This window comes from Squalius cephalus (assembly GCF_949319135.1).
Source record: "Squalius cephalus genome assembly, chromosome: 17".
Classification (NCBI taxonomy): domain Eukaryota; kingdom Metazoa; phylum Chordata; class Actinopteri; order Cypriniformes; family Leuciscidae; genus Squalius; species Squalius cephalus.
In genome coordinates this window covers 15,629,674-15,644,874 of record NC_137138.1, presented here as the reverse complement: position 1 = coordinate 15,644,874, position 15,201 = coordinate 15,629,674, and the positions used below count along the sequence as shown (strand labels likewise).

The following is a 15,201-nucleotide window of genomic DNA, read 5'->3' as shown; positions in this document are numbered from 1 at the left end:
AGAGTTATTAAAGATATTAAAGCCATTATGTTCGCATGTACAGTATATGATTGATTTACTAATCAAATGTTAGCCATAAAGAAACTATTGAAATAAGGACATATTGCTTTTTTAAATGAACATGAGTCAATATTCTCCACATTCCTTAATAAAAACAAAGATTTTCAGGGTAAATGTGTATGAAACCATAACAATAGGGTTCATACAAGCATTAAGATATCATAAAAAGCACACCAAATGTGCATTATGTACTATACATGATTCAAAGCAATAATAACTGACCCATAAAATTCATGACTACAATTTATTACAATTGCATTGCATGCCTTCAAACATTTATCAGGAAACTGCTATGCAAATCTGTTACACAAAAGGATGCAGAACTTCGCTCATAACTTTAAAATTTACATTGCTGAAGCCTATAAAGGATTACAGTTCATAGGAAAAAGGAACATCTGTGCAAAAAAAGCAACACCACGAATATAAACAGTCATTCTTAGTCATCAGTATGATGTACTGTCATACCAAACAATATCTAAAACAATACAGGTGCTGTACAGCAGCAAATAGAAATGTTTACTTGCAAGGAAACAGCAGAACATTTACATAAAAATCCTGAAAACCTGCTTCCCCTTTTTACAAATATTTTCTAAGCCATATGGCTACCCTAAAATGATGAAAGGCAGAAAGCCCAGTAGGGAGAATTAAATATTTCACACACAGCAAATAGAGCTCTCCGAACTGAATGTCAACGGAAGATCCGTTTCATCTCAAATTTGTTTGATGTATGAGAATGCAGCCTTCTCTTCCAATCTTTTTTCACAAGCACAGGGCAGTGATGTTCCTGGGCAGTGTATTTCTACAGGTAAAAAGAATCTAGCGTTTGTCGCTGGTAACGCCTCAAACATGGGCGATCTGTATTCTTGCGTCATGAGGTGGTGTATAGGCAGGTATACAAAACCATGTTCTTACAAAGACCAAATAAAAATCCTTCATCACGCACAACCTCTAAACTTAAGGAATAATTCACCCTAAAATGAAAACCATTTATTCACCATCTGAGTTTCGAAACCCACTTTCTCTCCTCTGTGGAACACAAAAGGAGATGGGTAGAATAGCAAGCTGCTCTTTTTCACACAATGAAAGTGAATGGTGACCAAGTTAAATTTCATTCTATTGTTTAAAGTAATTTTGAAGGCCTTTATGATGCTTTCATTTTTTCATCTTATTTTTCCACCTTTATTGTATGTCCGAGCTGAACTTTTCCACACAATGAAGGTGAATGCTGTCAACCAAGATTTTCAGGGCAAGATAATCCATTGAATACAAATAGCGATTTAAATTTCATTGTATAACTTCAAAAGACTTTCAGATATCACATATACTTTCATGGTGCTTTTTTTGGTCCCCATCCACATTCATTGTATGGAAAATGAGCAGCATGAACATTCTTCAAAACTTCTTTTTGAATTCCACAGAAGAAAGCCATACAGGTTTGGAAAGACATCAAGATCATGATCATTTTCTTTTAAAGTCTATATAGCACAATGGGAAAATGAGAATTCCTGATGGATATCCATGATATGCTTAATAAATGCAAATGGACAGTAATGATGATTTTATGTACAGCTTGCTATATATACAAAACCTGCATGCTCTAAAAACCTGGTTCTTCTGTTTCGATACACGTGATACAAATGCTAAAGAAAAGACTTCAATTGGCTTCCACGTGTCCATCCAGTTTTCCAATTCTGGCATCACATCTTCTCCATTCATGATTGAGTTGCTTATTAGAGCTTGACTTTGTCTTCGTCCACAGCTCGATTTCTCATTGTTCCTTTCATTTTGCCTCAGGTAGTAGTATCCATGTTTTTGCCCTCAGTCCTGATTTGTCTCTCTGCCTGTCCATGCTTCAGTAAGTTCTTGATTTCACCTCTGCAGAGTCCATCATCTGTTCAGTTTCTTAATAAGGGGTTCCTCACCAGGGGCTGAAAAGAGGAGGATTTGGCTTGAGGTGCTACACTCCAAAACCTTAGCATTTACCAATTATGTGTCTGAACGTCCACTACATCCTAGAATCTGTGCATAAACATTGACAATACTGTAATTTACGATCTCCAAAATGTATAGGAAACACAAAATACAGAATGTATCCCATTCATGCAGTGTTTTGACATAAGATTACAGTCGACAAAAGTAAGAAAACAAAATACAGTCCAAGACACCAGTTCTGGTAACTTTTTGACAGTACGTGAGAAGGCACATGATGCACACGGCGTATTCACAATGCCATGGCAGCACACATTTACACAGCAATGTTGAGAGATGCTATTCAGCACACGTAAAAACATTTGGGTTATCTAGATGGACAGCAGTATGACTGACAGGTCACAGAGAGAAAATGTGCTTTGATGAACAGCACAGCGCGGCTGTGAATTTCTGCAGTGTTTGCAGATCATAATCTTTGTGCGTGCATGTTATGAAGAAATTCATCGCCGAAAATTCATTTTTTCACCATGTGAATGAGAGGGACTTTTGGTATATGGAAGCTTTCAGATGGAGGACAAACAAAAATTGTAAAATGTGTCAAAGTCTCAGGAAATGCTGCTACTCACCATAATAGTCGTCACAACCACGGTTCTGTTCTCCATGCCAGATGTTTCATTGGGAAGTAAGGCTTGATCCTGGGTCAGAACCAACTTATCAGCATCATTCCAATATCCGATCTGGAGATGGGACAGTGATGAGAATGAGACTCCAGACCCGACAGAGAGCGAGTGAATACATTCAAGCCTGCTCATTTGGGTAAGTGTGTGTAAATGAGCAGAAATAATTTGATGTCTAAATCGGGCTAACTATTCATCCTTTATCTTGCACACTGTCCATACGATAAAAGTTAATGGGGTCCACAAAAAAACCCCAGCTTAAAATACATTTTAAATATCTTATTTTGTGTTTCACAGAAGAAAAAAGACATATGGGCTTTTGAACTATCATTTTTGGACGAACTATGCTTTAAAACTTTCAGAGAAAATAAACTACCGTTCAAAAGTTTGGGGTTAGCTTTTTTTTTTTTTAAAGAAACATACATTATTTTAGCATGGTTTAAACGTGGCAGTAAAGACATTTGTAATTTTCCAAAATGTATTTTTTAAAAAAAAATGCTGTTCTTTTAAACTTTCATTCATCAAAGAATTAGGAAAAAAAAAAACTCAACATTGATAATAATAATAAATATTTACTGAAGGATCATGTTACACTGAAGACTGGAGTAATGGCTGTTGAAAATAAGCTTTGCCATTAAATGAATAAATTACATTTTAAAATATATTAAAATAGTTGATATTTTTAATCAAATAACTGACTTCTTTCAAAAACCTTTGAACGGTAGTTCAAATTTATACTGTAAGTGATTATGTAGATGCTAAATAGGAATGTTTTTATGTTGGTGGCTTAAATGTTGCTGTGTGTAACATTTTGCTGTGGGATGAAAAACTGCCATGCAGAATAGACACGAGCAGCGGCGTGTGCCCGTGTCCTTACGAAACCCAGATGAACGGGAGAAAGAAGAGCCAGGCTCCAGCATCCGCCTAAAGCGGGGCTCACGACTGCCTGATAAATGACTGCCAAGCCCTGGCGGCTCGTTCCTGTGCTCCCCTCCTTCTCCTTTTCCCATCACTCTTCCCCCGGTGCACTGCTCAACAGCAGCCAGGAGCCGCCACACTCCATAAAGCACGCCAGAGGCAGAGGGCTCCTCATAACTTTAGAAGGTGTGTGATACGAGGCCTTTTGGTGCGTACATAGCTCTGCTGCTAAAACCACCAGACCATTCAAGGCAGACATTTGTGTATTATTTTAAAAACTGTACATTTTGGTTGTAAATAACTGCAAACTTCTCAGACAATTTTGTCACAATTTAATAGCAAACAATCTATTTAAATTAGCAATATAAAATTTTAATCCAGTTGGGACTTATTTATTTTTTTAATACAAATTATCGTTTTGTGTGTGTATCGGACTACGACTCACTCCCAAAACTGAGATGTATCAACGATCCGGCGTCTCGCGTGTTTGTAATCTGCTATTCTGACCAAAGTAAGACAAAAGACTCGTTATGTTTAGCAAAGTTAACTTGTGTTTTGTTTATGCTTGTAAAGGCTGCTTCACAGAGCATGTTGCCATGTCCACTTATTATAAGCGTTTTTGGGCTTGTTGTTTAAGCTTGGCTCACAAAGCGATCGCGTTTACTAAGTTATTAAAGCGAGCAGTTACAAGTCGTGATATTTCGGTATTATTTTCAGCATACAGCATTTCGATTTATTATGGGCTTGTTCTTGTTCACCATTTTTTTTTAGCAACATCTGGCAACAAGAATGAGTCAAGGCTCGTGCTGCTTTCCCTGGGATTTCTTGCACCGCACACACAGAAGAGAGAAACATCTCAGACAGTTGTTTCGTTTGGTTCCGTACACACTGCATAGAATTTTTGTTTTTTTGGGGGTTAATTTGGTTGTAGATACTGAAAATGACTGAAGTGTGTGTGTACAGAACAGGATTAAAAACTAAAAGGTGAACTGACAACCAAATTTAACTGCAGTGTGTACATGGCCAATGATTCATATGGGTTTAAAAGGCATCTAAAATGGCTGTTTTCACCATTTAAAGAGATGCATATACAGTATGCGTGAAATGAGTATGTGTTGAAGTATTGTAAGATAAGTAAAAGATGTTACATTGCACAAAAAGAAAACGCTGACTATAAAATAATAAAGACTCATCAGGGTCTCCTGGGATTGTTCTCACAGAAACAGCTGCATCAAGTGAAGCACAGAGCGTTAAGCACATCGAGAAAGACAATGAATTAGACTGAAATGACACTCGACAGATGTAGAGAGACAGAGCAAAAGCAAAGCATGGTTACACTTTCTCAGAATCAAAGATGAATACAGACAGAAACACCCTAACAAGCACATTTTTAAGTCAGATATACAATATCAAAGTGGACGTATCACAAAAAAAGAAATTTGTCTGCGGTGACCTCTGCAATGCTCACGACAAGAATGACATCTTACCCTTCTGGGGCCGTTACTTTTTAATTCGAAAACATCCATTGTGTAGTTGACTCTGCGCCCGTAGTGGTCGAATTGGACATTTCCTGTTAATCCTTGGAGGCGCACCTGGATTACAGTGATAAACAATGTCATTACAACTTATCCAACCACTGCAAAGCACCTCGAAACACTTTCATTTACACATTCGCTTACTTTCTTGAACTTTAACATCACTTTCTTCTGGAAGTATTACCCCACATCAGTGTTTCTCAAACGGGGATCCATCTAACATAACCAGAAAATTCTTTGAACTGTGAATAAAAATCTGAAAATCTGAAAACCACTGCAAGCGATACAGAGCCAAATCATCAGCGACATTATTCTCTAAATTGTTGAGCTCACATCAGGACTAAGTATAAATATACTAAAGGCTCATATGTTCTGCCCGGACTCTTTTAGTAATGAAAACGTGGGAGAGACAAATTAAAATTTATTTCTTATTAATCTGTGTATAATTAAAAGCAATTAAGCAATTTCCTGCTGCTAAAACACTCAAGATTCAGTTATTCACAGTATTTTTACATGTTTGACATGCACGTCATGATTACTGACGCATACATAAGCGACAGTATTCATAAAGTACAGTTAATAGCTAGTTTTAATTACTCAGCGAGATAAACAATTGTTTTTTTATACATTGTTTTATGTATATATATATATGAAGTGTTCAGATGTAAAAGCCTCTAAGTGCCATCTGAAATTTTCTTCTAGAATGATAATTTTTATAAAGCTTGTATATTTAAGTTAAGTAATTTCACTTAAATGACAATTAATAGGTAGGTTTGCATTGCCATTTAAGTGAAATTATTGAACTTAAATATACAAGCTTGATAAAAATGATCATTCTAGAAGAAAATTTCAGATGGCACTTAGAGGCTTTTGCATCTGAACTCTTCATATATTTGTTTGGGAGGTGGAGTGTTGGGGTCTGAGAACAGTTTGGTGTTACAAAAAGGGGTCCTTGGATTAAAACAAGTTTGAGAAACCCTGCCCTACACAACATCACACTTCTCTCTCTTGCTCTCACTGTTTCACTATCCGTCTTGTTTTCTGCTTTGGTTCTCGCTCTCTCCATCCTTATAGTTTCCTTTCCATTTCCCCTGTCATTTTCCAATTTCCATCAGTTCAAATTTGGACATTTCGCATTTTTCAGATCGCCCGATTATTGTTCTGTTCAGCCTTGGCCCTCTATCACCTCACTGCCTTGTTTTTTTCATAAGACATTTATTTCAGCTGTCTGTATTCCTCCCATGGAAATACTACACAAAGCACTTCTTTCCCATCTAATATAAAGCCTGCGTTTGCTCATCTGTGCATGTGACCTGTTTGAGTGTGCGCTCCATGTCGATGCCCTGGTTCCAGGGTGCAGCGGGGTTGGCCAGGCAGTCTCCGGCGTTGCCCCTGCGGGAGATGTCCACCTTCTGTCTGCGAAGGTTCCGGAAGGCTTCTGCCATCACCATCACTCCATCGTACGTCAGAGCGGAAGTGTACTACAGAAACAGAGGGTTATGGAAAGGTCAACATATACATACACAGTAATGCTTTAATGGGGTTTTAAGGGTTCAGTTTGTTAACATTAGTTAGTGCATTAGGTATCATGAAATGACAATGCATTTTACAGAATTTATTAATCTAGTTAAAGGTTGTATCAGCGATTTCGGGTCCAAACATAAATGATCACATTCATCTAATCTTTCCTAACGATCCGCTAGCTGCCAATCACCGACAGGGGTGGGTGTTGTGAGGTTTTCGCATGCAGCCGTCATAGGCAGCAGTGCACGAGCGCAAAACCTCACAACACCCACCCCTGTCGGTGATTGGTTGGAACACTTTTTATTTTGGTTTTGAGTGGAATCTCTAAATTTAAAGTTAGTTCATCTATAAATAAATACTATTAATCTTTGTTGTTTCCTGTTTGTTCATAAAACATTAAATAATGTTAATTGATCAAATTTGAAATGATACAAATATTTTAGTGTAAGATTAATTTACCATGAATGAACTATTAGCTTTTGCTGATGTTAACATATAATATTATTGTAAGATGTTACCATTTATACCATAATGTATGTGTAATGGCATATATATAATATATTCATCTTAATTTCATATCTTAATTTCTACATTTCAGGATTTTAAGTTTGGGGTCAGAAGGACTAAAAAATAAATAAATAAAATATTCAGCAAGGACACATTACATTTATCAAAAGTCACAGTAAAGACATTTATAATGTTTTCTATTTCAAATAAACGCTGTTGTTTTGAACTTTCAAAGAATCCTGAAAAAATATTAAGCAACACTATTTTCAACATTGTTAATAATAATAAATGTTTCTTGAGCACCAAATCAGAATATTAGAATGTTTTTTGAAGGATCATGTGACACTGAAGACTGGAGTAATGATGCTGAAAATTCAGCTTGCCTTTAAAGAAATATTAAAATAAAAAAGTTATTTTAATTTGTAATAACATTTTACAATAGGACAGTTTTTATCAAATAAAAATCAGTTTTGGTCAAATAAATGCAGCCTTGGTGAGCAGAAGAGACTTCCTTCAAAAACATTTAAAAGTCTTACCAACCATAAACTTTTTATACATATCCAGGAAAGCGCTTACCTGTCAATTATTTTCTTTTATAAAAAAAAAAAAAAAGACTGCAGAGTTCTGCGATTGACCACTCAGAATCAAGTATTCTTGTGCAATGTTATTTATAAGTGTCTTGCATATTCACTTCAGTGTCTGTACTATAACAAAATGGTGTTTATTTAATATCAGTCAGTGAGTCAACATAATTACATTAGGTTTACACCAATGAAAGCCATTTGTAAGGGTTGAATAATCAAAATGGGGTTAGGTCTCCTCATGAGCAGAGGACAACCAAGGTCCGTATTTTGCAGCTGCATCAAGGGGTATAAAAAAAAAAAAGAGAGCAAGGGACAAACCAAAAACAGAAACACACATGCTTGTCCTTGCACATATTAGGAGCGGGCAGAGAATGTGAAATCAGTGAGCTCTGACACAGTAGTGTTCAGATTCTGGTGGGTGGGAGTGGGGGAGGGCCCGTCAGCTGCAATCGGAGGCTGGCCTGATTGCACCAATAAGTGGCTTGTGCTCTTTCTCTCTGCCTCGCTGAGATAAAACGCCACAGAATGAATCACTGCAGGCAACGCACGGAATTTTAACAAAGGAAACAAACCGCAGCTCTGCACGCGCGTTTGTCCTTTAGAGTCATGGCGCTTCATGTCCTTGTTTTAGTCTACTGTTGTGTTTATCATTGCTATTTTAGAGAGTATGACGTGGTTTAAGTCTGACGAGGGTCGCCTGAGCTGCTCATATATACAAGCACAATGTAAAAGAAAAAGCACCCCTGTGTGTTCAGACTGTCCTGCTTGCTTTATGGTTGAAAGAAGCCACTCTTGCAGTGCTGAGATGGTTTTTGGTATTCCATCAGCATATCTCTAGTACAAGAGCTGAGACTATTTAGACCGTTACAAACACAATACAAAACACACAGAAACACCCCTGGGCTACAACTGCATACAAGGAGCAAAAGATGGAATGACAGAGCGAGATAGAAATCAAGAGAGAGGTAACAACAAGAGATTGAAGAATGTATTTAAAGAGATTGTTCATCTAAAAATTTAAATTCTGTCATTTACTCACCACACATACTCATGTCATTCCAAACCTGCATGCTATTATTCTTCCGAATAAGCACCGCCGTTCAAAAGTTTAGGGTCGGTCACATTTTTTAATGTATTTAAAAGTCGTCTCTTATGTTCAACAAGGCTGCACTTATTCAATCAAAAAAATACAGTAAAACAGTAATGCAGTTTAAAATATTGAAATAGATTGCAATAATATTTCAAAGTAATTTATTCCTGTGATAGCAAAGCTGTATTTTCAGCATCATTACTCCAATCTTCAGTGCCACATGGTCCTTCAGAAATCATTCTAATATGCTCATTAGGTGCTCAAGAAACATTTCAAAGAATGAAGATTTTCATTTTTGAGTGAACTATCCCTTTAGCCAATGTGTTTATATTTAGTCTACCACAGTTTCATGGTCCAACATTAATTATCAAAGAAGGTGTTAGGTAGACTCCCGCAGGACAGAATACTTCCTGTATTACAATAGGTGCAGTTTAATCACATCGGCTAAAGCCCTAAAACACCTGGATTGATCCCTGGAGAAAGTGTGTCCTCACTGGTGCCTTCAGGACTTTTCCAATCGCCTCAGCAGGAAAGGCTAACAGCTCAGAGATTTTATAAGGTTTTGGGGTGTCGGTCGTGCTGCTTATGGGAGTAGCTTATATTTGGGATGAAAGAGATGGAGCAGCCCAGTCTAAATACCACAGAGAGCATATATGTGGATCAGTGCGTGTTCACATGTTTGAACCACAGCATCTCATTTGAGAGTCCATGGATGTCGCTCCCCATCATGCTGCTCTTGCTAGCGGTGTGCAGTGAGGAGCAGCCGCCTGTTAAAGCGATGTCCCCTCAGGCCACGCCAAAGGGATTGCCTTTACCGCGCCGCATCACCAGGAGGGGATCAATGTAACCGCCCTCCAAAGAATGTCATCCTCATCAGGCCCCAAGGGGAAAGTGAGTCCCAGTGAAAATGGATCAACAAAAACCTTGCTTTCAGGGCGCAGACATGAACAGGCATATCAAATCACGAGCAGGATTCGGCTGGTGAGACTAGAATGAATGAAAAAGCTTATGATGATGTAGGTGTATAATTTACAATGCCAGTTGAGTCGTTTCAGTGTTTTCTATGTAAGAATGCATATTACAATACATTGGCACAGTTTCTTGAAGTTCTGTCTTTGACATTTATTCCAGTTATGTTATAAATCCTTCTTTTGCCCACTGTGTATAATGTTATTACATCTTTTGCTCCTTACTCCATCAACCCTTCCTTCCTTCCTTCCACCCTTCCATCTTTTCATTCATTCATCTAACCATCCATCATCCCTGCCTTTTTCCATTTATGCAACCACCCTTCCACAAAACCAACCACCCATTCATCCAACCTTCCATTCATTCTATCCATCCTTTCTTCCTTCCTTGCTTACAACCATCTATCTTTCCTTTCTTCCACCCAATCATCTTTCCTTCCTTCCTTCATTCCATCCATCCATCCATCCATCCATCCATCCATCCATCCTCCTTTCCTTTCTTTCCTATATTTCCTTCATTCCCTCATTTATTGTCTATCTATCAGTTCCTTCCTTTCTTATATCCATCCTTACATCCTTCCTTCCGTCCTCTTCTCTTCCAACTCTTAAGCTTTCCAGCTATCCATCCAATCATCCATCCATCCTCCCTTCCTTTCTCTATATTTCTTTCCCTTCCTTCTTTACTTGCTTCCTTCTACCCACCCACCTATCCATTCACCCATCCTTACTTACACCCACCCATCCAACACATCCACCCATCCATCCTTCCTTTCTTCCACCCACCCACCCTCTCACCCATCCATCCATCCATGTTTCCTTTCTCGATTCTTTCTTTAAATCTTTCTGCCTTACTCAACCATGACAAACGCATATAAAAGCATTGGGTGAGATCATCAGACTCTTTCTGGAGATTTGAGAGTTCTCTCAAAGTGTCTGGAAGGATTAAAATGGGACGTTTATGCATTTATGCAAATGTATCTAGTTTCAAAGTGGTTCCATACTGGACTGGGCCATGCAAGAGTACCTTGGGAGGTGCGTCAGAGCCGGGGTACTCGCGCTGGTCCAACTTGTTCCAGCGCTGCATGAGTTTAATAACCATGGGATTGCTGAAGTCCACCAGCTGAAAGCCTGTCACATTGGCTCCCCCATGCATGAAACGCTCCAGATTGATGTCCTTAAAACCCTGCCAGAGCAAAGAAGGGGAAATAGTAAGAAATAGTAAGAAATAGAGAGAGAGAGAGAGAGAGAGAGAGAGAGAGAGAGAGAGAGAGAGAGAGAGAGAGAGATTATTAAAATGTAGTTGGCAATGCAGCGCTACGATAAGAGAAATTCCACAAACATTCATATCCAGCTCGCCTCTGTGAGCCAATTCCGTGCACAGCCAGAGAGCAGAGAGAGAGAGAGAGCATGCTCTGCAGCTCCCAGCATCATTAAAACACTGTCACAACCGCTCACTGGAATACGAATTAGTCTCTCAAATTGATGTATCTTGCTTAAAGAAAAGCGAGGATTAAGAAAGAAGAAGAATGAGGGAGGGCAGGAGACAGCAAGGCCAAGACAACTAGAGAGAGAGAGAGAGAGAGAGAAGGAGAGACCAGTAGAGTGGAATATGTAGAAAGTAAGAGATAAAGCAGAATATGAAAGGCAGACAAGCTGACAGGGAGAATAAGGCGATAAAGGAATAACATTTAGCTCACCAAATTTGCCATGATGTAATGGTAGCCTTTGACATGCTTGCCGACACTCACAATCTGTGGAGATAAACCAGACATTTGTAGTGAGGGCAAATTCTAAAAGCAAATACATTTGTCAGCATTCATCCAGCATATGAATGTACAGCAGAGCTGTAAGCCATTGGGAAAGCAGAATTCCGCTGTTATTAATTATTTCTAATCAAACACGCTGCCTTTTCCAATACCACGCTGAAATTTGATGAATATTAACGCAAACACCAGCTAGAATATCTTAGAATGACTTTGACAGCTACAAAATAAAATATTAAGGGATCAGTTTGTAGGGAATAAAAGAAATATGCCTGTCTAATTTGCCATTTCTGCAACAAGAGTTACTTGAGGAAATGTGTTTTTTTTTCCCTCAGGACCTTGAGCATATTTAATTCTCTTTAGTGAACTCTGATGCACAGTGTTCAGTACAGTGTACAGACCTTCAAAAACATTTTTAACCATTCAGGGTATAGTGTTGCATTACCTTTACCTCTTCCTTACAATTCTCTCTGACTGTGCTTTTTATGTAGTATTGTGCTATTTTTACAATGAAATTTAAAACACACATTTTAAATAAAATAAAATAAATGTACATCAATTATGTTGTCAACCCCAAATTATTTTTCAGGAGATTAAAATAAACATTTTCATACAGGAATTACCATATTTTTGTATCTTACCCATAAGTGAAAATATGTCCACTCCAATTAAATATATATATAATTTATAATTTATAATATATATATATATATATATATATATATATATATATATATATATATATATATATATATATATATATATATATATATATAATTGTTTTTTTTGTTTGTTTGTTTTTTTACTTTATTTAATTGGAGTGGACATATTTTCACTTATATTTATATATATATATATATATATATATATACACACACAGTCAAACCAAAATTTATTCAGACACTTTCAACATTTCTCAGATTATCACAGTTTATTCGCTATAGTTTAGAAAATGGTAATAAAATATGACAAGAACCCCTTTTGTTAGAGATTCACAAATGAATTAGGTTGAATATCTTTCAGCTTTTAAATTTAAGTACACAATTAGATGATACCAATTTAGGCCAACCAATTACCAAGCAATGCTTAATTTTGTTCAGTCTGTGGTGTAAAAAGGTCGCATTAGCAATTAAAGAAAAAAACGCTTAAGCAAAACATGGTCAGGTCAAAGTGTCTGAATTATTTTTGGTCCCAAATTGTCCCACTGTATGATGAATTTTATATGTCACAGTTTTCTTTATTTTGCTATCCTCACTTACATAAATGAACTATAGTGTCCTGCACCCACTGGTAAAAAAAATATCACAAATGATATATGGTGTCTGAATAATTTTTGGTTTTACTATATATAAAATATTAATATATTTCATGTTATTTTACAATAATGCATGCATCAGAGGGCAAAATGGGACACTTTTTATATCGACCTGAAAATGTCCCCTTATCTCACCTGTTCCAGCATGTTGTTCAGTCTCTCTGCCTCCAGGTCTATGACAAACGTCTTTTCCTGCCTACGGTCCAGGTCTTCGAGAAGCTGTCGGTAACTGGCATCATTAAAGTTCTCAACACATATAGCGCTGACCTGCCAACCGTTCTGGCCAGCCTTTTCCATGATGGCCTGTAGTATGGAATAACCTATGACAAAAAAGGGACAGTGAGGCATTTGATCAGCATGTGCATCAAACCACCGAAGGCTTGAACCGTTGAGCCACGGCTCCAATTTATCTGAAAGAATGTGATTTGTGGCATTGTCAGTGAGTCATTCCTGCACCAGTGCGATGTGAGCGATCACGTGGCACAGATCGTAGGGCGCTGATACCAACCTCCTGTCCTTTCATGCAGACTCATTTTAGGCCTCAATTCCAATCCATGGAAGCTTACAGTCCCAGAAGCCTCAACAGTGCTCAGAGAAATGGAAAAAAACACCCTTCTTCATGAAACTAATCTCCTGCATCCTTAAAATAGAAGCCAACATCATGCAGGCGTGCCGGTAAAATTGGAAGTCAGAAAGAGCTGATTTTTGTCACCTTCTCCAAGGTGTGATTGAGGCTTCTTGAGAGCTCCATTACAGTGCTTGTGATTCCAGCTACAGTCCTCAGTGCTGCTTGTACTAATCAGACAGGGATGGTGTTGGATATGTTAATCTAGCTGTTTGAAATAGGCACTAGGAGCCGCTGAGGCCCACTTGACTCCAAGATGAGCAGATGTCCCTGCAAAACGGACCCTTATGGTCACAATCAGAATTTGGCAACGCAGCTCACTCGGTTCCACTATTTAATAGATTAACCTGTGCTTGATCTGGCAACTCTTTAGCTCATTCGGGTGTTTGTAGCCTAAATGTTAAATGGGGAGGTATTTATGTTAGTATATGGGTCTATTACAGAGGACAAAAAAGAAAAAAAAATCTTATTTTTTAATCTAACCCAAGCGTGCTGCACAAGCCCTGAAAAGTGAAGCCAAAACGTCTCGATCGCCCCCCCCGGTGACTGGTCCTAGTATAGGTCATAAACCCCGCCTCCCCGTGTTATTCAACAATTTAATTACTCTTCAAATATCTTTTTTTCCGAAGGTGGTTTCTGTCATTTACTGTAGTTTTTATCACGCTGATGTAAATGCAAGGGTTTGTTTTTAAAATAAATTTGTTTTTAGTTAGTTATTTGATGCTATAAAAACGGTGGTGTGACGTCATGATTGACAGCTGTGATTGACAGGTTCTCTGAGCGAAGTAGTCACTGAAGCACCAACAGACTTTTTTTCGCAATCTTCGGAGGACTGAGGAGATTGGAGCTTTAAATTTAATATCTAAATTTCTATAATTAATTATTTCACACCAAGAGTGAGGTGGCCTTGATTTCGCGGCTTTACTTCCTGCTCACTACTGCGCAGGGGTGCGTTTCCCGAAAGCATCGTTGGCCAACTATGGTCGCAAGTTCATCGCAATGTCCATTGAACTCTATTGGTAACGACGGAACTTGCGACCATAGTTGGCCAACGATGCTTTCGGGAAACGCACCCCAGGTCTGGTCCCGAAATCGCTACTGCGCAGACTCAAGCCCCAAGATGTCAGAGCCATATCGGGACACTGGCAGCTTCACTTCTCACCAATGGAAGAGAGCGAAGGGTCGTCGTCCATATTTTTTTTACAGTCTATGATCTAACCCAGTAAAATTTAAAAATGTTTCCTTACCCCTATATACATTTTCACACATCTCAAAGTGATAGTTTACCCAAAAATGAAAATTATGTCAAAATTTATTCTCCCTCACATTGTTTCAAACCTGCATGACTTTCCATATTCTGTGGAACACCAAATAAGATCATTTGAAAAAGTCTAAAAAGTGTTTTTTCCGTTCTTTTTCTTCAATTCAGTGTTCTTTTGGGTCAAACTGACTTTCATTGAATAGACAAAAACACAAAAAAGGTTGTTTTTTTTAAATATGTATCTTTGTTTTGCATTCTGCAGAAGAAAGAAAGAAATACAGGTTAGGAATGACACGAGGGTGAGTAAATGATGACAGAATGAATCATTATTTTAATAGATAAAAAGTATATTTGCAAATTTTATGAAATGCATTAGTTGCATTACAACCTGAACTAACAAACATACAAATAAATATATTTATAATAATAATATATATAAAATTGT

At 37.7% G+C, this 15,201-nt stretch overlaps 1 protein-coding gene across 4 annotated transcripts in view; it reads right to left on the bottom strand.

Moving 5' to 3' along the window:
* The window catches only part of gria4b (glutamate receptor, ionotropic, AMPA 4b), a 90,974-nt gene that overhangs the window by 20,261 nt on the left and 55,512 nt on the right, over positions 1-15,201 (bottom strand). For 3 of the 4 annotated variants that reach the window (XM_079898558.1, XM_079898560.1, XM_079898557.1), the window contains exons 4-9: positions 13,006-13,190; positions 11,490-11,543; positions 10,817-10,975; positions 6,433-6,600; positions 5,072-5,176; positions 2,616-2,726 (exon numbers count right to left, since the gene is read on the bottom strand). In XM_079898558.1, the coding sequence (XP_079754684.1) occupies positions 2,616-2,726; positions 5,072-5,176; positions 6,433-6,600; positions 10,817-10,975; positions 11,490-11,543; positions 13,006-13,190 (782 nt within the window). Of the gene's footprint in view, positions 1-286; positions 1,989-2,615; positions 2,727-5,071; positions 5,177-6,432; positions 6,601-10,816; positions 10,976-11,489; positions 11,544-13,005; positions 13,191-15,201 lie in introns of those variants that run through there. The other variant, XM_079898559.1, reaches the window with a different exon arrangement.